Raw genomic sequence first — 26,122 nt, 5'->3', positions numbered from 1 at the left:
GATTCTGTTCCATTCAAGGGCGCTAATGAGCATTCACACCTTACATACTGGATTTGGTATCTGTGGAGTAGGAGTGAGAGAAATTGATAAAATACAATTGATGTAAAGAATCACATAAAAAATGTAACAAATATATGCTCAGTTATGGGCAACTCCTCCCATTATGGCCCATTACTACATTATTAGCTCAAGGATTTCCACTTTAATTGAAAAATAATAATGGACAATATATGGCTACACATTTGTGTTATATTGCCAAAAGCAGGCCGATCATCTAAATCAAACATTCCTATTGCAACACAAGAGTGGGTGAAATGGGTTGAGAAAGGTGTATACATGGGGGTGGTTAATGGTGGCCCTCAAATTTCTGTCACATGGCCCCTGTAGCAGCTTAATCCGGCTCTGGTTTAATTTGAATTTTCTCATCTATTTCCATCTATATCTCCTTAATGTGAGAGAAACTCCAGCCATAATTGTGAACAACAGTCATTTTACTACAAAAGACCAGCTTAATGTTAAAATAAATAATAATATATATTTTTAAAAAGTTACTAATTTATTCATTCATTATTTCCTCGCGAGTCTCCGCCTCCTGCCTCCGTTGACGTCTCGCGATGGCCAGCCAGTGACGCGCGGCAGCGGAGGTGAAGGAGGAGGAGGAGGAGTAGACGAGAGCGCAGCAGCGTTATTTGGCTTCACATCAAAGGTGTCGTGTTTTGCGCTTCACTACGCGGACAGACACCACAGTTGGGAGACGCTACAGACTCTTTAGTGTTTGATTTATTTTTGACGAAAGTGACACGCGATTCGCTTGTTCGTGAAGTAAAGACACGAGCGCCGCGGACGCTGGCTACTGGGTCGCACCTGCAGCTGAGCATGGACAACAAAGGCTGATCCCAGCACTGCGCTGCGCCGTGCGGCAGCAAAACCCATGAAAACCAGGCTGCTCACGGAACCTCAGATAAATTGATTTTTTATGCAACAACAGCAACAACAAAAAAAGAGGACACAAGGAGGCGAGGTGCTGATGCTGCAAGAGGTTCGCGTGCAGGACATCTCGCTCGTTTGGACCTTTAAACCGATCCGCTGTTGCAGGTTTAATTATAGCAACACTTTGTACATGCGCGCCTTACTTCTAGTACACGATATTTTGTAGGGTCGGGGAAAAAGCTCAGGAGAATATCGGGCCCTCGTCGGTGTATTAATAATTTAATAATCCTCTTTGAACACAATCACAGCAGTTTGATGGTCGCCCTCCACAGCCCAATGTGTTCAATGTGTCCTTAAAAAGAATAAAACAGGAGAATTATGTGGGTCATTCCCGAAGATGTGTTACTAGCGGGCGCATTGTGGATCACCGAGAGAGCGAATCCGTATTTTATCCTCCAAAAGCGAAAGGGCCACGGGGATGGAGGCGGTGGGCTGGCCGGTGAGTCCTGTCTTTTATATACTGTCCATAAAAAAAATACACATCACATCTGATGGAAAAGTGTTGATCAGCTGCTTTGTGACATTTGATGGATTATTCAATCATCAGCACAAGATGTCAGGTGAAGTGGGCGCTGATAATGTGAAGGAGGGTCACATGGCCAATCAGCTGTCATGGGTGGTCTTTCACCTGTATGCCTGTTAGTAGAGAGATAGAGGGGTTTATTTTACTAATTGATTGACAGCCTGTTTATAAAATGCTCAACCTTTGACCAAGTGTGTTGACATTAAACTAAAACCACTTTGGTAGGCAAAGTAGCAGTGCAGTTCTTCCATAAATGAGGTCATACATGATGGGAATTAAAAAAAATGGCTGAGGCTATTCCAGCCTGCAAGGGAGGGAAATTAGATTTCAGCCATACAACAACAATACAAACAATAGAAACTGTGCTTTCAGTGGTGGTGCAGCTGTTGTTTAGGCCGTAGAGCCTCAACAACAGTGGGTCTGTTTGACCACCAAGCAGAGACATGGTCTGTTTGCTTGTTCATGCTGAATCATTCTCCTTCTTCCTTCTCTCACTCCTCCTCCCTCTTGCTTATTCCATCCAAAATGGGTCAAACAGCAGCAGGAAGAGAAGGAAGAGGAGGAGGAGGAGAGGCAGGTTTTGGAAATGACTAGCCTGGCTTCACAGTTTAACAACATGATGTCCTGCTTTTTTCTCTCTCAGAAATGTGAAATTTGGTTCATATCATGAGCTGTTGGTTCATCACAAAGTCAGGTTTAACAGATGAGATACTGTTGAGTATCTTTTGAACACATAAAGAAGCGAGTCATGTATATTTTGATCATGTAAACTGATGAGATTGTTGAATGGAAAAGCCAAATGAGCTGATATACCCATATACAGATATATATAGATCAGTGTCAGTTTAAAAAAATAATGGCTTTAATGCTAAAATTAGACACAGGGCCTCGGCATCAAATAATAAAGCAGGATCAACTATCAAGGCTCTTGTGTTGGATAAGATTTCATTTTCAAAACAGTTGCAGCACAGTTACCCTCACAGTTGCCCCCTTTGCCCACATGGTAATCCAACCTTAATGCTGTACTGTACATTAGGCACAAATTCAGAGATTATAGCAGTGAAAAGTTTCATTTCAGTATCAGCTCGAGCCGAGGTCATTTTTTGTTTTTCGTTCCAACATGAAAATAATGTTGCTATCCCTGATTGATCAAAGTTGATCAGCTCAGTTTCTGTTCCCTGCTGACTGGTTGTCACTATCTTATCAGTCAGTGTCACTGCTCATTTAGTGTGAACACCAATAACTTTAACGAGAGTAAAATCTCTGACTCAGGGGCGTCTTACAGTTTCATGTCACAATATGACATACATTACGTACATCATGACATTGTACCGTGGTTCCCAACCCTTTTCTTTTCTCCACTGTACTGGAGACTTTAGACCCCATAATACCATGCAACATCGAATTGTAAACCCTATAGGCTTCATATGTGTGTCAACTGTTCTCCTGTGTGTGTGACAAGTGGCCTAAATTTCTGTCTTTCTTTTCATAGTAGGTAATGTAAATTAAGTAAGTAATTGACAAAACAGGCAAAAAAAAGACAAAAAAAAAGGAAAACAGATAAGTTTCAGAACATATTGGCCATTTAATCTTCTTTGATATCAGTGTTTAACAATTAGACGAGCGGACGCCTGTTTCTCAGTCTCTGGTGTGTTCTTACTATGGCAACACAAAGCGTGCTAAGTGGTGCTAGGGGATGATGTCATTGTTATGTAAATGCTGAGCTTGCTGACTTGTACTGTGTGCCAGTTGGCACTCAGCGCCCATTGACACTGGCACTGTCCTCAAGCAGTTCTTCCGTGGAGTCAGGGACGCCATCAGCAGCACGGGGACGGAGCCTTTAACAGAGATACAGACACATACAGTAGCTGGCTGCATGTCCCTTTAACAGAGATACAGACACATACAGTAGCTGGCTGCATGTCCCTTTAACAGAGATACAGATACATACAGTAGCTGGCTGCATGTCCCTTTAACAGAGATACAGACACATACAGTAGCTGGCTGCATGTCCCTTTAACAGAGATACAGACACATACAGTAGCTGGCTGCATGTCCCTTTAACAGAGATACAGACACATACAGTAGCTGGCTGCATGTCCCTTTAACAGAGATACAGACACATACAGTAGCTGGCTGCATGTCCCTTTAACAGAGATACAGACACATACAGTAGCTGGCTGCATGTCCCTTTAACAGAGATACAGACACATACAGTAGCTGGCTGCATGTCCCTTTAACAGAGATACAGACACATACAGTAGCTGGCTGCATGTCCCTTTAACAGAGACACAGACACATACAGTAGCTGGCTGCATGTCCCTTTAACAGAGATACAGACACATACAGTAGCTGGCTGCATGTCCCTTTAACAGAGATACAGACACATACAGTAGCTGGCTGCATGTCCCTTTAACAGAGATACAGACACATACAGTAGCTGGCTGCATGTCCCTTTAACAGAGACACAGACACATACAGTAGCTGGCTGCATGTCCCTTTAACAGAGATACAGACACATACAGTAGCTGGCTGCATGTCCCTCTTAACAAGTCTGGAGCTCCAGTGTTGGAGCTGACTGGCAGAGGGCCAGCGTGGTTCAGTGGGAAATGGCAAGTGTGTGTTTGCTTTGATGATGCATGGCTTCACCAGTAAGCTGCAGCATCTGGTCGAGCTGCTGGTGGCAGCCATCATGGAAACATGCGGTACAAAGGCTGCATGAGCAGAGACGGACAGAAGAGAATTAAAGGAATGCATCAAGCATCCGATGTGCTGCTCTTTGTTTCTCAACACATAAATAAGTGAAGACTGGTTGGACATCCATCCATCCAGTCTTTTGGTTCCTCCTAAAACCTCTGAGCCTGAGATGTCAAACAGGACATAATCTTTGGAGTTACATAACTTTATTAGCTTTAAAAATGTTATAAAGGGCTTTATACTTTATCTTGCATCTATCTTGGATTATTTATGTTATCTTGTTTAAAGTGTCTAAATTGCTTATCTATCTTGGGATCAGCTGACGCAAAAACCTTATTGAAATATAAATAGATACTGGGTGAATGAATGCTCATGACTGGTGTTTACATCAGTTAAAAAGTAGTTGCGTGAAGGATCAGGATCCTCTGAGGAGTTGCAAGAGGCGATTGGTTATGAGATTATTGATAAGAATTAGACAGGAAAAGATAAGAATTATGAAGTCTGGTGCTAATTATTTTAATTTTTTAGCTCTGCAAGCCTCCAAAATCTGAGAAAGTAACATCATATTGACCAGACTGCCCTGTAACTTAGACATAGGTTATCTGTGGTGAAGGGTTATGAGACCAAGCCAAAAAGCCTGGGAACTAATGATCTAAAAACAATGCAAAGAAACATTGTTTGACTAAACAGCAGGCAACATGCAAATGCAGTTCTGACAGACAGATGTTTCCGCTCAGCTGTGTGTTTATTTGCCTATCTGGTTTATTTACCAGATAGGCAACCGGCTTCTAACAGTCACTTACAGTTTCATCCTACAGTATGTCTTGAGTGTTGTTTACACTTCAGACACATGACTGGAGGGGGCATACCTGTGTGTCATGATGTCACTGTTGGTCAGAAAAGAAGCAAAATACACAACAAAACCTGTTTTCATCAGACATTAGATATAAATAAACTTAGAATCAGGCCATCGTGTCACGCAGCCTGACACAATGAGGCTTGGAGCATAAAATTACACAATGATTTGAGTCAGAGAACAACACGCTATTTCACAATCTATATGGTAATTACTCTTTTTGTTAGTCTGAAAGCGCGCCATGTCAGACACTCTGCGACCCAGTTCTTTGTAGGCCAGACGGTTATCTTGAACTTTATGACCACTGATCTGTGTCACCTGGATGTACAGTACACCTAGTAATGGGAGGGAAGAGTAGTGATACTTTTGTGAAACACGTGATGATGACGACGTTGATCTCGGCTCGTCTCAGGTTTTCTGTTATCTGAGACAGTATTGATTTTAAGTCCAGGGGAGACAGTTTTTCCTTTGCGAGCTGAATGCAAACGTCCCACACCACCAACCCTCCCCCAAAGCTGTTTTTTTTTCCTTCTTTTTTTTGGCACAGAGAGGATATAAACAATAGAAAACAAGTAGCTTTTTTTTTCTTCAAGCTGTTGGTTTGGCTTCCTATTCTTTCACTGAGTGAAAAACACCAATGTTTCAGAGGAGGTGATTTGTTCTGCTTTAACAAAGGGGAGCTCTGCTTGTGTCCTTGTTTCTAAGCAGAGGCATCACATGATTTTATAGCTCTTGCTCTGGTTAGAAGGGGATTGCTCAGTTTGAGCGGTTTTCCAGCCACCCAGAAGTGCTAATAATAATCATGATAAACAACAGAACATGTAGAGTTAGAGCAGCGTGTTGTCTCTGTTTTGCAGACTGTGCACCCACACGTTGGGCGTGTGGAAGGAAATTATCAGTGTAAAAGCCGAGGTGTGAGTTGGAAGAAGCAGTCACACGGACTTTGGCTCTTTGGTTCGATGAGTTTATGCAGCACAGACATGTGATGTTCGTGGTTGTCTGTTATGAAATATAAAGAACAAACTTTCTTTCTTTCTTTCTTTTTATTTATTCCAACCAAGGCAATTTCACAATTTGACAATATCATCACAACATTTCTTTCATTGGTTGTAATGGAGCAGGGAGAAGATACAACTTCACCTTCATATGTGTTCAATAAAATATCATCACAATATTACACAAAACCATGAGCTGAAACTATCTCTGTTCGGTCTGATTGGGGGAGGGAGAGGGTGGGATGTTAAGTGGTCTTGCACCTTCACTGCTCTCCTTCCTTGTGCATAATCCCCCAGCTTCCTGCGTTAAACCTCAACACACACATTGTTGGCTGAACCATTCATTTCTTGCAGTTCAACTCAGGTCAAAACTTGTTGATTTTCATGAATTTGCTGCATCAGCTATACCCCCCCACCCAGCGCCCGTTTGAGGGTGGAAAGCCAACCTTCTCTGAGGTTAATGTGTTAACACCTTTTTGCACTTTTTGGTTAGAGGTGTTTTTTTCAACCTTGGGAGGAAGTCGTCTTCACACCCTCCACAGTTGTTTATTTCTCACAAAGGGGGTAAACCGAGCTCTCATGCTGCATTACCTAATTAGTTTCAGTGCGATTGAGCCGCTGGTCTTTCACACCTTATCGCCTTTGTTTGATTTGAAAAGGTTGAAGTGTTTAGTAAATATAGATTTAGTTTTGTTTGCAGAATAGTCTTCATGATGTTCAGTCAGTAACATCTGGCACAGAAACCACCCTAACTCTGTGTCAGGTTAGTGACATCTATCAGGTCTGCCAGTTATTTGAGGCCCCAGCTGCTTTAAAGCACTGAGATACTGATAAGGAGGGAAATAAGAAGGAAATCGAAGATACATCAGTGTTGGAAGAGAGGTATTGACATGAGGAGAAGGCAGCCAAGGACTCTATCTATATCTAAAGTCTAAAGGAAGGCAGGTCAAGTCAAAGTAATACGTTTGTACTTGTTGTATCATTTCTGTCTTTGCTCAGACTAAGAAATAAGAAAACTTTTCAATTTCCCTTCAATTGTCTTGACTTCTCTCTTTCCCCTCCTCCCCCACCCCCTCATTCTCTCTCTCTCTGTGACTTAATGCTGTGTTTGCCCTGATGAGCTGCTGAAACAAAAATAACCCGTCTCTCGTGGCAGCTTTAACGTATACCTCCTCTGAACTCAGTGGAGAATACACACACACACACACACGGCTACGAACAGTCACACAGTTGTTCAGGAGAATGGCATCGACATTGTTATGTTGTAAATGGCAGGTGCATCGATAAAGAGAGACACTGGCACACACACACATGCATAGACACACACGTATAGGTTAATGTGATAACAATTAGGACATTTAGGTTGTAAGCCTGAATTTGAGAGGTAGGCCGACAGCTCGACTGAATTTCACTCAGTAAAAATTTTAGGGCAGGTTGACACACAGGTGTTTTTAGATAGAGAGACGTAAGGTAAGTAGCATTAACTTCATCTGTTGTCAGTTTGGCAGCATTTCAGTTTTTGTCGTAAAAAGTTTGTACGGTTGTTTTGAAAAGTGTTATAGGAATAAAGTTATTATTATTTATTGTAATTATGTTACACTGGAAAGTCCCACCAGCAAAAAGGCAGCGTGTACAGGATGCACTGCTGCAGCATGAACGGCGGCACTAGTGTAGGAGTATCATTTTATAATTATAAGTTTAACACTGAAACACACCTCATGACATTCAGCCGTTCTATCCTCCACTCGTTATCAGCTGACACGATCAGATGGCGTGAGGGAGGACATCTATACCGTCCTGTACCTGACCTATGACGAAGTGAAACTTGGAACAGAGCTGCTCCACCACCCTGAGCCTCTGGAAATGTACATTGTGTCCTGCATCTCTGAAGCATTGAAAGCTGAAACTCACTCTCCATATGTTGTCAATCAGTCAACGATTGGCTGATTGATCTGGTAAACAGAGAGTTTGTTAAACTCTGCTCGTATTGTTTGTTCGGTAGAAAAACATTATCGTTTCTGAGTCCATGATGAGAATAACGCCAATGGCATCACCTGGATTGTTTTTCTCAGACTAAACACAACTCCTTCACATCCATACACAACATTGTATGAGTGTGTTCTCATGCTGAGTGGCACACTGCCCCCTCTCTTTGAAAGGGACTTCCCCTTTAAAGAGCATTAAAAGTTCAAAAGACAAAGCTGGAGGAGGATAAATACCAAACAAAGACATTTTGTCCACAACTTTCCAAAGCAAATAGGTTCATGCTAAAGGGTTGGCACTGGTCTGTAGGGTATTAGTGATTTACTTACCGTGAACAAGAATTAGTTACAACTTAAACGCTTTATGGAGGGTGACTTATTTAGAGAGTGTTGCTGCTCTGAAACTAAAGCTGTAATGTATAGCGCGTCAATGCGTGACAAATGAGCTTATGTGGCTGTATTTATTGTAGCTGATGCAAACAACCGTCATTTTCTGTGCTTTCTGAGAATGAGTGTCTCATAAAAAGCTTTAAATGCACCATTATATATGCCTGTCCTTTGTCCTTTGTTACCTTCTCAGTTTGTCAATTAGTTTCACACATCTGCCTGTGTTTATCATGGGGTCTCAAATGCGTCCACAAATACAACTCTACCACAGGAGTCTAAGCCAGAGTCGCGTGTACCGGCTTATGCATATCATGTCTAACAGGTCTAACCAATAAAACACATGCACACATGTCGACCACTGACATTCACCCCCAGGATGTTTTTTTTTTTACAGATACTCAAATCTTAAACCACAAGACCTCATGTGCTTCCTCTTTTGCTCAGGCAAAACAAAATGATCTGAAAGCTAATGGCTTTCATTTGTCACACATCTCACATGGTCGTCTGTAAGAGCTGTTGTCTGACAGCTGAACAGATGTATAAGTTGTATGAAATGTAATGTGTTGTTTTTAGACCGACAGTTCGATTTCCTTTTGTGTGTTTCCTGCTGTTTGCTTCTCAGTATTGAATAATAGTTTCCTTTGTTCTTCCAGGTTTGCTGGTCGGGACCTTGGATGTCGTCCTGGACTCAAGCGCTCGAATGGCTCCATATAGGATCCTCTACCAGACGCCTGACTCTTTGGTTTACTGGATAATTGCTCATGGTATGTGCATTTTAACCCCTGGTTCAAATGACTGTGAAGGGAATGCAGGTATTTGGAGAAAAGCAAACCACTGACCTCAGGCCTAATTGAATATAATTGGTCGATTTACACCAATTCATGTGATTTCTATCAGCTGATTTTGATGACACAGGTGTGAGTTGCTCCAGTGTGGACCCCTCTGTAACTGTACCTCCCCCCCTGCACATCCGTACCCCAGTCTGCACACAACACATGATGTTCTCACATCCTGCCTTTTCCCATGTTGGCTGCTGAATGCCAAGCATTACATCATGCCCCGGTGGTTTTAAAGAGCAGGATTACGGGAATGGGTGCTGAAAGCGCTGCTCAAACATGAGTGGATGTGATGTTTCAGCTCATCACTTGATGGAGTTTCATTACGATTTCTTGTCCTTTGCCGGTGTTTACCTCCACTTGGTTCCTCCAGTTTTTATGTGGAAGAGTGCTTTGTATAGTCTGTGGGAGTAAATCATGTAAATTAGCAGGTAGACTCGAGATTGATTGGAAGCTGCACTCTTTGCCATTCACAATGAAATTATCATCTATTTATCCAGAAAAGCTGTGACACTGACAGTGATTAAACCAAAACCTTCAAGGTATTCAATTTACTATCACAGAAAACCAAGAAATCCAGTATATTATCACATTTGAGTGGCTATAGAGCCATTTAATCTGCGGCTTTTCTGCTCACAGAAAAATAATTTGAATTCACATTAACTGGTTTTCCGAATTGCTGATGATTAGTTTCAGACTGACCTCTCAGTAAATTGACTCATTTCAGCTCTATACAAAACATTTAAGTGAAGAATTACTAAGCAGTCACTCTGCATTGGGTCAGCCTGAAAATAGAATAACAGAGCTGCTTCAACTGCAGACTAAAAAGAGAAGAATCAGAGGCACATTTGAAGACATAAATAAGTTAAAAAGCCATTATTTGAGGTCTGTTTTTTATTATTATTATTCTCTGCCTTTTGTTGTGCTTCAATCGTGTCTGTGTTTACAGTTTTGATATGTACTACTCCTACACATCTACAGTAGTTCTCGTGTATGTTTTGCACAGAAATCAATGAGACTTGATAAGATTCTGACATTAGAAAGTGAAGGTTCAAACTACTTTGTTTTAATTGGATTAAGACAGGATGTGATTGAAACGCTTAACACTCAATTACAAAAAGAGTGATATTTGTGTTCCCCATCTGAAATGGAGTCCTGCTGAAGACCAGCCTGGCTGTGAAATGGCATTGCCCCCCCACCACTCCTCTGTCTCCCTCCCCACCCCTCCCACTTCTTAATTCTGCGACCCAGAGATGGCAGGACAGTGGAGCAGTCTGGTAGATGTGGCTAATGCAGTGTATGTGCACTCACTGAAGGGCTGTTTGCAGCACTGTTGAGGGATAATGGTCCACAATGGCATCTATTATGGCAATGAATATCCCCCATGGCCACAAAAATCTGTTTTGGCCTTACTGACTAACGACAATAACAAGATGCTCAATGGAGCATTTGAGTTTACTCTTGGCTCTTGACATGTGACTTGAGATACTGCTGCTGCCATCACCGGTTCAAAGAGGAACACCCAGCTCACGCGTTGTTGGTGATTCACTTGATGAATTATTTATCAACTGGTCTTTTAAATGTCAGAAAATGAGTGAAAATGCCTGTCCTCATATAACTTCTTATCTCAATGGTTTTAATTCCAAAGATATTCAACCTACTATCGTATTCACCTCTGGGATGCTGCAGCTACTGACTTTTGGCCACATATATGCTAAAAAAATGGACTTAAAATGTTGAAATATACCTTTAAATGATAAATAAATATAATAAGTGTTGCTTGTCAGTTTACTTATTGATTGATTAATTGACTAATTACTACAGGTTTAATTTGTTTCTCGCTGGGTTTTTTAAATTAATATTTGAGTATTCCCTTTTAAGAAGAAAAAAACATGTTTCATTAAATGACTTGTGTTGTTGTGGCACAATAATCGTCATTTCTGAAACATTACACCTCCGTGCTCCTTCTGTGAGCTCCCTGCCTGAGTGCTCTCTCTGTCTTCCCCTCCTCCCTCCTCTGCAGGAACCTCCCGGAAAGAAATCACAGAGCACTGGGAGTGGCTGGAACATAACCTGCTGCAGACACTCTCCATCTTTGAGAACGAGAATGATATTACCACCTTCGTCAAAGGGAAGGTTCAGGTAACTAAAACTGTAGTTTAGTAATGTTTGCTCTTGCATTTTTCTGTGTGAAATTAACCAAGTACTATTGTTCATTTTGGATCAGGAAAAAAACAGACCAAAGGTCTTCCCACTGTACTCAGAGCTTCCACCAAATTTAATATAACAGAGGAACTTATCAGTCAAACAGACATCTGTGTCCGTCATTGCATACTAAGTGGAGTAATTATTATACAGTAAATGCACATAAACCCATCATCCATCACTTTGGTGGCTGATTAATACACACACGTCGGCCTTGAGACTAGACCAAAAAAGCAACAATGATAAATGTTGTCCAGTCGTCTTAACTCTCCCTGGTTTCATTGTTATGCTTTAGCTGTATTTTAAGATGAGTTTAATATGTGCCATAACATCTGCCAGGAAGCATTTATGAGAGGGTGGTGCAGTCTTGGTGCAATAGGCTACAGCTGTAGCTTGGATTTTTAAATCCTCAACACTGAAAATGACCTTGAGAAACATACATTAAAAATCTGCATCAAACAGTCATTTTTCATTTCACTCTTTCACTTCACATCTCGCTGCAGGGCATCATCGCAGAGTACAACAAGAACCATGATGTCAAAGAGGATGATGACACTGACAAGTTCAAAGAAGCCAGTTCCAAGTTTCGCAAACTGTTTGGGATGCCCGAGGAGGAGAAGCTGGTCAACTATTACTCTTGCAGCTACTGGAAGGGCAAGGTGCCTCGGCAGGGATGGCTCTACCTCAGCATCAACCACCTCTGCTTCTACTCCTACCTACTGGGAAAAGAAGGTTGGATGGAAACCTTATCTTTGTGTATTACCTATGCTGACTTGTCTTGCAGCCACATGGAACTCTTCATCTTAAAACATAACAAAATATATAAATATATGTAACAAAAATATGTTAAATAAATCCTAAATCTTATTACTTAATGTCACATAAACCAATGTACAGATAACCATGACGACAAACCTGCTGCCAACATTTTGATTATCCCTTTAGTGATCCTGCCAGCTGGATAAGATTAAAGGCAAAACATGGAGATTATCAGGCACAGTGCTGCACAGCCTCCACCAACCGGCACTGGTTTTGTACCCGAGAACTATTTTAATTATAAGATCCAGTTTAATCCATTCATCTAATTATAAATTCAGCTTTGAAGTCTCAAAATATAAGATTACACTTCTCCAGCAGAAGTCCTTTTTAGTCTGTCTTTCCCAAATAATTGTCATCTACAGGTCTGATTGGCTCCTTTTCTTTTAGTTGTATACTGTAGTAGTATATATTTCCATAGTTTTCCTCTTTTTCGTTGTATAAACCCCATTAATGGTTATTTCAAATAAATTGAAAAGTGATATATAAATATGGAAAATGTGTAAAAGTCTCTATTTTTCAAGACCATGTGTACACTAAACTATACTTGCATATTATAGTGTAGCAGACCATATTACACCTCACTGTGTCTGAACTTAATATCAGAGCCAAAGAGGCTAAATCGCATTTTACACCACTCACTTTTTGCATGCATCTCAAGGTGAGGCGGTTTGCAAGTCCACAGCCATATCCTGAGGGCAATCTTAGTGCATTGATCTTCTCTTGTTAATGTGTAGAGATATATGAATCTTAATGTCTCTCTTTGTCTCTCTCTCCTTGCATCAGCCAAACTGGTGGTGCGTTGGGCCGACATGACCCAGCTGGAGAAGAGCGCCACCCTCCTGCTGCCCGATGCGATAAAGGTGAGCACCCGCAGCAACGAGCACGTCTTCTCCGTCTTCCTCAACATCAACGAGACGTTCAAGCTGGCGGAGCAGCTGGCCAACATCGCCATGCGTCAGCTCCTGGACAACAAAGGCTTCGAACAGGACCGCTCGCTGCCCAAGCTCAAGAAGAAGTCGCCTAAAAAGGTGTCGGCGCTCAAGAGGTAAAGAAGGACTGATGGGGTAGCGGGAACAGTAATGCTCATCAATAATAAATGTTGTTTATACATGTTTACAACGTTATGGTTGTTAAAGTAGTTGGTAATCCAGATTCTCCAGGACAGAGGATGAAAGTCTAAAACTGCCAAACAAGTTGCACAACACCCATGTGTGAGGAAATAAAAGGGTGTTGTATTTATAAACTCAAGTAGATGTCTGTGAGATCTTAATGACGTCAAGCATGAAAGCATGACTTTGTTTTATTTTGCCTCTTTTAATCATTTGCTGCTGCAGGGTGATTGTTCTTATGTAAGATTTCATTTTACCTACACAGACAATCAAACGTCTGTTCCAATAGGACTCTTATCTAATAGGATTGTGCATCCTTTAGGGATCTGGACGCAAGAGCGAAAAGTGAACGCTACCGGGCACTCTTCCGTCTGCCCAAAGATGAAAAACTGGACGGACACACCGACTGCACCCTGTGGACCCCCTTTAACAAGATGCACATCCTGGGACAGATGTTTGTCTCCACCAACTACATCTGCTTCACCAGCAAGGAAGAGACGCTGTGTAGCCTCATCATTCCTCTGCGTGAGGTGACTCAGCCTGTCTTTTTTTTAAATATGTCTCTTTGTTTATTAGTCATTTTAGAAAATTTGACTTGTGGAATAAGTATTTTACTCATCGTGCTGTCACCAAAACAGCAGTCAGTTGGCAGGAGCTTGAAGTTAATCAGGAAGACATGTGAATGTGTTTGATGGCGCTGTCTGGTAGGGGGGTTGTCACTGTCTATCTGCTCTAAAAGAGAGAGATACACACAGAAAGACAAACTGTCTGTCATGCTGAATCACTCTCATATACTTCTGGTTGCACTGGGTTGCACCAGCCATTTGAAAACTCACTGCAAAGTTTGTGCCCTTACTCAATCCTCACTGTTGAGTAGTTTCAATCATTAAAACTTAAAGACAAAGCTGTAATTAATGACTTTATTATGGTTAAATCAATCCTTCACATAATAGGAACATATTCTGGGTTGCCAGGTTATGGGAAATGCTTTTAAATCTTGAACTTATCCAAACACCTCCATACCTGCAGTTGAACATGTTAAGAAGTCATTAAAAGGGTAAATTATTCTAAATTTGTAATAATCTATCGGGACATGTTATTCAGTCGGTTATTCACGTTATTAAATCAGTAATAGTGGGTTCCACGGTGTAAAATGTTTATCATTTATGTATAAATGGCCTTTGGATAAATGGATTTAGAAAGAAAAAAAGACCATGCTGGAGGAGGATTTTTGACAACCCAGAGAACAAAAAGTTCTTAGTAATGGCTTCACCTTATTTATGAAGTATTGGTAAATGAGTGAAAATGCTATTTATTAATGTATTATTGGTTGTCACTGCACTGTGACTGAAATTGTGAATGTACCTCATTTTCTTTCAGGTGACCATTGTGGAGAAAGCAGACAGCTCCAACGTGCTGCCCAGCCCACTGTCCATCAGCACCAAGAACCGCATGACCTTTCTGTTTGCAAACCTGAAGGACCGAGACTTCCTCGTGCAGAGGATCTCTGACTTTCTGCAACAGACCACCTCTAAGATCTGCCTGGAGAGGGAACTTACTGGCAGCCTTAACAGCTCCGATGATGAGGTAGGAGAGGAACCTTTAATTTGACAGTTTTATAACATGCATAGTTTTTATTTGACTGTTACAGTAAGTCTTGAGGAATACTTATGGTTTCCCCTCCAGGTGTACTCCCAGCATGGATCCCTGCTTTCCAGCAGCCCACAGCACAGTCTGAGCTCCGAAGGTGAGCGGACATTTAACCTCAATGACAGCAGTGTGCCCACAGCTACACAAGCCCTCATGACCATGTACCGCCGCCGTTCGCCTGAGGAGTTCAACCCCAAGCTGGTGAGTTCAGTTACACTTTGTCAGATACAATCAAAAGCGAGTGATGTCTTATCTAACATTAGTCTGATCTAATAATAGATTCTGTTTCCTTTAAGGCCATTTGTAGTCTTGGATTCAGAATTATTAAAGTGGACTTTTATTTGCTGGGGTTTCTATAATTGGCATTTTCACAGTGTTACATTGGATAGAAACTACGCAGCATGGATAATCACTGTTAGCAGAAATCTGTTTTCTCTGTAAGACTTAAAGACTTTAAACCTTTACCTGTGTTTGTAATCCTCAATTCAATGGGACTTTGACTCTGTATTATAGAATATGACAGTATTCATCCTTTTGTAGAGTGTGGAAAAAACGTCATGCCAGTGATTTAAGTCCAAACTGCTGGTAAACAACAGGAAAGAGCTCAAGAGCTCACTGTAATTGTGGAATTGACATATACAGCATCTCATGAGATTGTTTCTCCCTTTGCTCAGGCGAAGGAGTTCATGAAGGAGCAGGCATGGAAGAACCACTTCACCGAGTACGGACAGGGAGTGTGTATGTACCGCACTGAGAAGACGAAGGAGCTGGTCCTCAAGGGGATTCCTGAGAGCATGAGAGGGGAGCTCTGGCTGCTCTTCTCTGGTGAGGAAACGATCAGGGAGGGGAGGCCTGAAATAAACACGGGCTCCACACACTCTGGGCGAGCAGTGCTGCATTTGGTTCAGTGATGCACTGCACTGAATGAGACCACACCCTGCGTACTGCGTGTTTGCACTTGATCACATGATACATATTTACTGCAGGTGTTATTTACCTGCTGGTTTCATGTTGATAATTGCATAAGACAAGAACAGCTAGTGTGAAACAGGAATACTGTGTATCACTACATGTATTGTTTTCCTTCAACATAAGTTATTTTTGTGTTGCAGGCCTCTATAAAACACACAATAACAATATTTACCAGTTTATTTATGGTACAATGCTGCGGGTGTTCATTATGCAAGAATGAAGAAGTTGTTTTTTTTTAAAGTCGTTCTTCAAATGGCGGCGTCAGCCTAGGTCGGCCTCAGGCAAGATCTGAATAGGCCTCTTGTCAGATTCAAGTATTTTTAGACTTCTGAGGCAGTCTGCAGTGTCTCACAGGAAGAAGTGAAAAATTAGAGAACTCAAAAAAAAAACTTATTAGACCTTAAAAAAAAGAGTTCAGTGCTGTACACCAAAACTCTTTAAACTAAAGCATTGCACATACACAATTAACATATTCAAGTACTGATATATACAGAGTGTCTACGCATAAAATAACTGTTTAAAGGACTTGGAGTGTAAATCCAGACTTGACCATTCAGAATAAAGGAGGTTTGGAGATTTTCATGAAGCAAAAACAAATCAGCTAAAACAAACAAACACGGTAACTCCTGTTGCAACATGCTACATATTCAGGTATGCACATGTTCCCTGTTTACAAGCACAGTCAAGTGTTACGCAGCAGCTTGTAGTCATCGTCACCTGAGCAGAGCCGTGTCCCAAACAGCTCGTCCTGCTCTCGAGTGACTCTCTCCTGGCTCACTCTGCTTGTTGCCATGGCTGCATTGTGTTGACCTTAGTCATGCTCACCTGCTGTTATCTGAGTTCCTCTCTAATAATCAGAGAAATATTTACAAAGCAATTTGCAACATTCACTTGCGTCTAATAGGCGTCCCTTTGCAGAATGAAGGGTGTGAAACTAGTTTGGTGAAACTTGAGCATGTTTCAATAAGCACGCGTACTATACTGTATGTGGATAACTGTGTTCAGTTAAACAAAGACTTATGCAAATCGTATTGAGTGCAGAGCTTCTGATAACCTGCTAAACCTGCACAAAGACCTCTTTGGCGTTCGAAATTCAAATACCAGTGTAATTGCAGTTACAGCCAATTTACTATTGTCTACTGTATGTTGACTCTACAATCGATTTGCATTCAGGGAGGTTGCTGCAGGCTGACGTGTGTGCACTCTGACACATCAAGTTTGAAATATTGGATAATAAAACTGAAAGTTAGATGAATATCAGTTTATCGTCCCGTGATATCAGCATCGATTCAAGACTGAAAACAAACCACAAAGAGATCTGCGACTACACAGATGGAGTCTGCTGAAACTACTTTACCACATCCCCAATTTAGATGATATTCGTCCTTGTGCGGCTTGTCACACTTGAATATTCTTTGCCTGGAGACAGAAAATAATAATTTAAACTTAAATGGTTTCATTAACTCCATAACAAACACTGGCACTAAAGATTTTGTTGTCTATAGAAGTTGCTTTCAACCTTTAATTCTCATGTTGTCTTTGTTTTTCCCCCTCAGGGGCGATTAATGAGATGGCCACTCACCCTGGATACTACGAAGACCTGGTGGAGAAGTCGATGGGCAAGTACAACCTGGCAACAGAGGAGATCGAGAGGGACCTGCACCGCTCTCTGCCCGAGCACCCGGCCTTTCAGAACGAGATGGGCATCGCTGCCCTCCGCAGGGTCCTCACCGCCTACGCATTCAGAAACCCCAACATCGGATACTGTCAGGTACGCACTCCGTTGTTTCTGTTTCCACATGAGCTGGCAGAAATAGAGCAGTGCTTGAATACTTGATGTTTTTGTTCTTCTCTACGTCGACTCTACAGGCCATGAATATAGTGACGTCTGTGCTGCTGCTCTACGCCAAAGAAGAGGAGGCCTTTTGGCTGCTGGTGGCGCTCTGTGAGAGGATGCTGCCCGACTACTACAACACTAGAGTTGTTGGTCAGTATGTGCTTTTTCTTGTGAAAACGTTGTGGTGGCAAAAATGAGTTCTCTTTGTTCAGTAAAGAATTAAAAAGAAAGTTTTCACACGTCGGCTGTCTTTCCTTGAGGTTTAATAAGCATTCATGAATGGAGTCACACATACAACTGAACAGCACACGTTCTCAGGCTCACTATCTTTATAGTTCCCAAACACATACCAGTAGACACAATATGGCACCTCCAGTGGTTCTGCTATAGCTTCACCACCAGGACACAACAATCCCTTGTAAACTTCCACAGGACACTTTGTTGTGGGAGCACAACATGAATATACACCACTTGTAAAGCATAATATGGGTTAACATCAAAATTTTCCATTACAACGTGTTTATGTTTGATTCACATCCAGTTGTGATTCATGGTATTCAAATACATGTATGTGTAGCTTTTTTTTCTCTTTGTAATTCCCACTTTATGCTGCTTTTTTGGGCCAGAAAACAAGTTGTTTCTTGTTTAACATTCTCCTCTTCTCCTCCCCAGGAGCCCTGGTCGACCAGGGTGTGTTCGAGGAACTGGCCCGGGAGTACGTTCCACAGCTGTACGACTGCATGCAGGACCTCGGGGTCATCTCCACCATCTCTCTCTCCTGGTTCCTCACCCTCTTCCTGTCCGTCATGCCGTTCGAGAGCGCAGTGGTGGTGGTGGACTGCTTCTTCTATGACGGCATCAAGGTCATCTTTCAGTTGGCGCTCTCAGTGCTGCACGCCAACATCCACCAGCTGCTGGGCTGCAAGGACGACGGTGAAGCGATGACCGTACTGGGCAGGTAAGGAGAGACAGGAGGCTTCGATCCAGGATGTTCCACCTTTTAACTTTAACTTATATATTCCCTACTACATCCTCTCTGACTGACTGTTTGTGTGCTGTAGGTACCTGGACAGTGTGACCAACAAAGACAGTACTTTACCTCCCATCCCCCACCTGCACTCCTTACTAACGGACAATGGAGAGCCACATCCAGAAGTCGACATCTTCAAACTTGTCCGCAGCTCTTACGAGGTAACACAGACGCTGACGAAGAGGGTTTTTCCTACATTTGCGGAAGGAAAAAGTACAAATCTAATATTTGTTAGCTGGATTTGTGCGGCTCTTTGTTTGTCTCCACATTCATTCGCGTCTGTCATGTTAGAGCTTTGGATGAAGTGCAGTGTGTTTTCACTTAATATCATTTTGAATGTATCTCATTGAGAAGCCCAGCTGCCTCAGAGCCCCACAATCCTCCTGTTGTCTTCTCCCCATGTTTAATGAAGCAGCGTTGGACTCACTCTGTGTCTCCCTCTCCCTTTGTATCAGAAATTCGACTCTATCCGTGCTGACGTGATTGAACAGATGCGTTTCAAACAGAGACTGAGGGTCATCCAAACCATCGAGGATACAACTAAACGCAACGTGGTAAGGAGGACGTGTTACTGTGTAATTCCTGGAGTTGTGCCGCAAAAATTGCCATAAACAGGCAACAGGCCGACTCTTTAAGTTTCTTCATTCTGCAGGTCAAATTAGATTTGAACCGAAAGAGCCACATTCAGGTCATTATTAGATACTCTGCTCTTCCTTTACACTTAATGTAATTTTCTGTCTTCTATTTTTACCTAATGTAATTATATTTTCTAACAGGTCAGAACTATTGTAACAGAGACTGCCTTCAGTATTGATGAGCTGGAGGAGCTCTACGTGCTCTTCAAGGTGAGTTACAGTTCACACGTGTATGTGGTGGGGCTAACACTTGGTTCTCGCCTTTTTTTTGTGTTGCTACACCTCCCACTTGAAGTCATTCAGTCGTGCTCAAGCTGAAACATAGACAGGAAATCAACACAGTCTTGTGTTCTCTGAATATAATGTTATTAATAGCATAGATATGTCTATATTAGTGTTCTATCAAATTTACATCTAGCATAAGCTATTTTTGTTGCCTTTATGTAAATGCACAATGGAGATCCATTTGTCAGGTTATTAATGGTACAGTGTTCATAATGACTCAGATTATTCAAGAGTGAAATTGTTTTCCAGACACACCGTCAAAGCGCTTCACAAACATGATAGAATGTGACGATGGGAATGGTTGTCATTTATTAATCAAGCCCATTCAACCTTTAAATTCAAACTCAGCAAAAAGCAGCACAGTCCACATGTTCTTCAGTAGTACTTTTTCCTTTTTTATATGGTGTCATTCAGTGTTAACCCTTTCCTCCTCCTCCTCCTCCTCCTCCTTCTCTCTGCAGACGGAGCACCTGACCAGCTGCTACTGGGGCGGCAGCAGCAACCCCACTGAGCGCCATGACCCCAGCCTGCCCTACCTGGAGCAGTACCGCATCGACGTGGAGCAGTTTAAGGGCCTGTTCAACCTCCTCTTCCCCTGGGCCAACGGAGCCCACTCCGACCCGCTGGCTTTACGCTTCTTCCGTCTTCTAGACCATAATGGAGACGCCCTCATCAACTTCAGAGAGTTCATCAGCGGCCTGGGTAACTCCAGAAATATTATCTATCTGTCCTTGAGATTATTCATTGGAAGTAATGACTCATAACATAAGTGCCACTGACTGTTCAGTTGACAAATGGGAGTTTTACACTGTGATGACTTTAATTTAAGATGATGTATCACATTTGGAAGCAGTTCAGATTACGTTCAGTCTCTAAAGCTCGTTGTTCTGTTGTAGGTGTTTTGTGCCACGGCGACCTCACCGAGAAACTGAAACTCTTCTACAAGATGCACGTTTTACCCGGTGAGTGACCTTGGGGAAAAAAAACACTTACATTTTTCCTTTTTAGTGGAAGGGGTTATTAGCTGAACAGAAAAGAGGTGGCTCTATGGAAAGTGTCGGCGAGAGAGAAAATGTTACGCTTTGTGCTCTGTGTCTCGGCTCACTGGGTAAATAACTTTCTCAGGTCTGCCGTTGTCAGCGTGTTCTTATGAGATAACTGACATACATTAAAACCTTCAACTATTCACTGTGTCGGGTCTGAACCTTTCAGCTTTTATAGGATTGTGCACATTATGTTTTTAATAATCTGAGCTGAATATTCTTTTCTCCTAGAAATCACTCACGAACAGGAGGAACCTGACTCCGCCTTCGAAGCCACTCAGTATTTCTTTGAGGAAATTATTTCAGAATCGTCAGTCGGTAAGCAGCGAGAGAGAAACCTCTTATTGTCCTTTTGTTGTTGGGATCAAATTTATATTAACATCCCCTCCATTGTATACTCTGTATACACATATGCATGTGAAGCAACATATGTAATACAACTGTAGCCTATGTCAACATTAGTATTTGATATCTAGACCATACAGTGAACTATAATGCTTTAACTCTTCCTAATGAGAGACATTTTGTTTACAGATAAATACCATTACATATTTATGGGAAGAAATTTGGTAGAAGATTTGGAATAGCACCTTTTACAGAAATAAAATTCACAAAGTACTTCACAACATTCAGCAATTTCCACGCAATGATGACAATGTTGACAATAGTCAACAACATCCTCATCAAGAGCCACAATAAAATTGTGGAAAGAAAGACCACCACAACATTAGTCCATTAGTCTTCACAATGGTGATGACTGATGGCACAATAAACAATAAACACAGACAACCATGAACCACAAATAGATAAATAGAAAAAGACCCTAAAAAACTCAGCACTTTAAGCAGAGACAAACGCCAACTTGATTAAATGGGTCTTCAGATGCTTTTTAAAAGCTTCTGGGGAGACTGCAGACCGTGGACATGAAGGAAGAGAGTTCCAGACCTCGAAGGCACGATCACCTTCTGTCTTCAGTTTATAGCCGGGGACAACCAATAGGTTTCTGGTCTGACGACCTAAGAGCTGTATTTCTGAGCTGTAGTGAACATGTTCGTACTTGTCCGTGACTTGGTGTGTTCCTCAAATCAAGTGCATGGTTTGATCAAAAAACAAAGAAAAACAAAAGGAGGGGTTAATTTCAGTTCTTATATCCATATAAATTTGATATAAAATACTATATTTTTTTAATTAAAGTACTGTATTTTTTTATTGTGTAAGTTATTCTTAGTAAACTATCAAATTTTACAGTTTCATTATGTTAGTCAAGTGTAATTTCATTTCAACCTCTTCTTTGACCACTGCTGTCAAGGACTCGAGATTGTCATCATATGATCTGCACGAGTGAAATCTCAGCTGTTGTGGTTGTGGGCCTAAGATGTGACTTCTCAGTAGGATAAAATGTGGCTGTATTAACCTTGAAAACCACAGACACTGCATGCAGCCTGCACTGTGCGCACTGACAGTGATGAAAACACTTGCACAATAACAATCGTGCACACCAGTTCAATTATGTATGTGAGGCAGGGGCCTGCAGGAGGATCCTGTGCTGAATATGCAGAGGAGAGAGAAACGGCTTCAGACGCCCTTGTTGATCTGACAGCTGCCGTTTGGATAATTAAACCTGCGCATCTGATCAAATGTGATACCAGAGACATCAGAGTTTTACTTTTCACATGCATATGTTTCATTAACATCAGGGAAGACTGATGAGATTGTGTTGTATACTGCATTAGGCTTTAAACTTTAAACTGATCAAGTATGTATGAAGTATGTACTGTCTTTATGATACAGTCTACCCTCTGTAAATGTATCATTTAACAATCTTTCTCCAGAAAATGTGCATTTTAATTGTTGATCTCAGTCTCCCTCCATCTTCCCTTAGGTCATGACTCCAAGTGCAGAAGTGAGAAGGATGACGGTTTCGTCAGGGTTACATTTAAGACTGAAAAAGGTAAGAAACAAAAAGAAGTACAGTTCTTATGCAACAGATGATATAGCCCCGCTCGCTTAAAATGAGCAACCAGATGTTTGAGCTTTTTTTTTTTTTTTTTGCCGAACCATTCATATGTGAAATTGCTTTCACAAGTGCTGACTGAACATTATTAAGTATAACTTTATACATCATACAGATCATCCCTCTAAAAACGAAGAGAGTACTGTTCTTCATTTAAGATGCATGCAACAACTAATTTCTTGATAATGATAATGAATTACTAATAGTGAATACATTATATTATTGAATTAATTGTTTCTTTAATTGCTGCACAGAGACAGGCAAACATTTGTGCACTGTCATGCTGTGTTTGTTTTGTTTTTTTCAGTAGTTTTTGTGACTAAAATACTTAGCACATTCTTCTCATATATATTACAGTCAAGAAACTGAACACACCTGATTACCGCCATTACCTGAAACTGTGGAACCAGGAGACCAAACCTAAACTAGAAAACACCAAGGACCTCCCCAGGCTGAACCAGGTGAGATTTTCACCCTCTCCAGTGAATCGTTTGAACAGCATTTAAAACAAAAACACAAATGTGCGGAGTGTAACACTGTGCTCCCTCCTTCAGAGCCAGTTCATCGAGCTCTGCAAGACTCTCTACAGCATGTTCAGCGAGGACCTGGCAGAACAGGAGCTCTACCACGCCACAGCCACAGTCACCAGTTTGCTGCTGGAAATGGGCGAGGTGGGAAAGCTCTTCTCATCCTGCTCCAGTAGAAAGGAACCCAACATGGAGGGTAAATCAGAGCAAAGCATGTGTATGAGAGACGCCACCGATCCTCAAAACATCCCGGAGGTCGGGGCCGACGACGTGTTCCAGCAGAGGGACCAGGAAGACGCTTTTGTCCACGCAGACCTGGAGAACAAGACGAGCCCGAGTGAAGAGGGGAAAGGGGACGAAGAGAGCGAGCAGCTGCCACCTATGCAAGACATAAAGCTGGAGGACTCGTCCCCCAAAGACACTGGCACGTCCTCTGCCATGCTCATCTCGGATGATGAAACCAAAGACGACACGTCGATGTCGTCTTACTCGGTGCTCAGCGCGGGCTCCCATGAGCTGGATGAGAAGCTGCAGTGTGAGGACATTGCAGACGACACGGTGTTGGTGCGCAGCGAGAACGGCGCCAACGGGGAAAGAAGTAACCAGCCTCGTGGTGGCGGTGGGCCCCTCGACAGGGGGCTGCCTCACAGCACGAGCATTGACAAAGACTGGGCCATCACATTCGAGCAGTTCCTGGCGTCTGTGCTCACTGAGCAGGCCCTGGTGCACTATTTTGAGAAGCCGGTGGAAGTGGCGGCTCGTATAACTAATGCCAAGAATGTGCGTAAAGTCGGGCGCCCCCTGTTGTCGACAAGTGACTATGAGATCTCCTTATCGGGCTGAAGTCTCTCAGGGGATTTCCCACTAAGACTTCTGCCGTTTTAAAAGGGAAACATGACGACATCAGTCGGTGGTGTAAAAATGTCTCAACGGGTTTTAGAGGAGAATGAAGGTAAATGTAAAATGTATGTGTATGATAGTTGAATGAATGTGACCAAAAACTGCTCTTAGCAATGTATTTTACCAGATGTGACAGACTTTTATTATTATTATTATTATTATTATTATTATTATAACAATCACTAGATTCTGTCCAGCTAAGAGGGAACAGGACGTTGATATTAAGATTTGCTCAGATGAAATCAATGTGTACATGTAGTAGCTGTACTTTATAAGACATTATGCATAGGTGTTATCTATGTAATCTCTAGTACTCTTAGGCTGTGTAGCTGTAAATGTCCACAGATACAGTCCAGGTCTAAACTGGGATATAGATAGTCTACAGTACGTACCATCACCTAACATTATATCTGGTCAAACTATTGCTCCCTTACTTTATGATTCCATGTGCTGCTAATCAAGACTTTTTTTTCTCTCATTTCAACAAAAAAATACAAAACAAAGCTGTGAAAATTCAGTGGTAGAGTGAATTTTCATGTGATGTTGTGAAAACTCTCTTCGGCTCCACATCACTTTAATGCAGTGTGTCACTTTTCTCTTTTTCATACACATACCTACGACTGACTGGATATTCACTCCCCCCAGAATAATGTTCCCTAAAGTTTCTCCACGTTATTTTCTAACTATAACAACTACAACAACAACAATGTTGGAAACAGCACAAAAAATGTTGAAACCACAATTTTGTCAAAACCTCATAGAAAGGTATGTGTTCTAAGAAAAGGTCATTACACTAAAAAACAAAAAAAGCTGTTGAATGAAGAGTCTGCACTTTCTTTATGTTTACAACAATGTGATCCACTAACATGTGTTCGCTTGCCTTTTGTCTAACTATTGTTGTCTGCACTCCAAACTAAAATGTTGTCCATTTTTTCTCTCTCTCTTTTTTTAACACATTTTTACCTCTTTGCTATGTAACTTTTTTTTTACTTTGCTGTTTACAAATTTAATGTGAATATGTTTTATTTTAAATGTCCAGATGTTGTCACTCTGGACTCTGGATGCATTGTGTATCACTCCATCTTATTAAATCTACAGTTTGATTGATTCAGTGCTGCACAGTCCATTGCCTCAAGCCTTATTTATTGACCTCATCGGATTCAGTGCCAGTGTAATATAAAGGCAACAGAGACTGTTACTGCCATCTGGTGGAAGATCATTGAACCTACCTATGTCCATTTCTGGAAGAACTCAGCTCGAGCCACAATAAAACTGATTTTTACAAATTAGCAGTTCTTCTTTTTCAACTAGTTTAAAAAACAAAATCAAATTGGTGCGAAAATGAATAAAACATACCTGGATTTTACAGTTTTAAAAGTAGCATTTAGCTTTCCATTCAGCCACCATTTATGTTTATCAGTGCCAGTGATTTTCTATAGTATGAATCTAGTATTATTTTATTTGTGCAGTACATGACATCTCTCATGTTTTATTATAATTAACAACACTGCATTTCAGAGGGATATATTGTAAGCATAAGTATTTAATTTTTTTTGATACTCAGAGTACATTTTGCTTATAATACCTCAGTACTTTTAGTGATTTTGATCTTTTTCATCAAAATTTTGTATTTTTTTGTATGTCTTTGTGTCTGAGAGACACATTTTTTCAAAATATTGCACTTTTTACAGTAATGATGTGTCAGTTTCAACAGGACAGTGTTTGAGTTCTGTATGACAGAGAGCATCAGCGTGTGTCCTATAGAGACAACTGTATTTGCCCTCAGCTGGTTTGTTTCTGCAAGAACCAAACACACTGGGGTTGTGGCTC

General features: G+C 41.5%; 1 protein-coding gene across 1 annotated transcript; it reads left to right on the top strand.

Annotated features, from left to right (window-relative positions):
- Window positions 1–718: 718 nt before the first annotated feature.
- On the top strand, window positions 719–25,404 carry tbc1d9 (TBC1 domain family, member 9 (with GRAM domain)). The gene is made up of 21 exons (XM_085781399.1): window positions 719–1,429; window positions 9,084–9,194; window positions 11,290–11,408; window positions 11,975–12,203; window positions 13,074–13,335; window positions 13,722–13,929; window positions 14,780–14,986; window positions 15,086–15,250; window positions 15,724–15,874; window positions 17,578–17,792; window positions 17,891–18,008; window positions 18,531–18,816; window positions 18,920–19,049; window positions 19,344–19,442; window positions 19,665–19,733; window positions 20,270–20,510; window positions 20,705–20,770; window positions 21,083–21,169; window positions 22,734–22,802; window positions 23,223–23,326; window positions 23,420–25,404. Exons 1-21 carry the CDS (start codon window positions 1,309–1,311, stop codon window positions 24,233–24,235), a joined length of 3,873 nt encoding a protein of 1,290 aa, XP_085637525.1. The 5' UTR covers window positions 719–1,308; the 3' UTR covers window positions 24,236–25,404.
- Window positions 25,405–26,122: the final 718 nt, after the last annotated feature.

The sequence above is a fragment of the Trachurus japonicus genome, chromosome 1 (genome assembly GCF_045865225.1).
Source record: "Trachurus japonicus isolate A0001 chromosome 1, Traja_1.0".
Taxonomy (NCBI): domain Eukaryota; kingdom Metazoa; phylum Chordata; class Actinopteri; order Carangiformes; family Carangidae; genus Trachurus; species Trachurus japonicus.
The sequence above is the reverse complement of the archived record's forward strand: the minus strand, read 5'-3'. Positions and strand labels throughout refer to the sequence as shown.

Bases quoted from the DNA above. Each gene is read 5' to 3' on its own strand.
- tbc1d9 (XM_085781399.1), top strand. From the start codon at position 1,309: ATGTGGGTCATTCCCGAAGATGTGTTACTAGCGGGCGCATTGTGGATC. The intron at 1,430-9,083 runs GTGAGTCCTGTC...TTGTTCTTCCAG, and splicing joins TGGAGGCGGTGGGCTGGCCG to GTTTGCTGGTCGGGACCTTG. The intron at 19,734-20,269 runs GTGAGTTACAGT...TTCTCTCTGCAG, and splicing joins AGCTCTACGTGCTCTTCAAG to ACGGAGCACCTGACCAGCTG.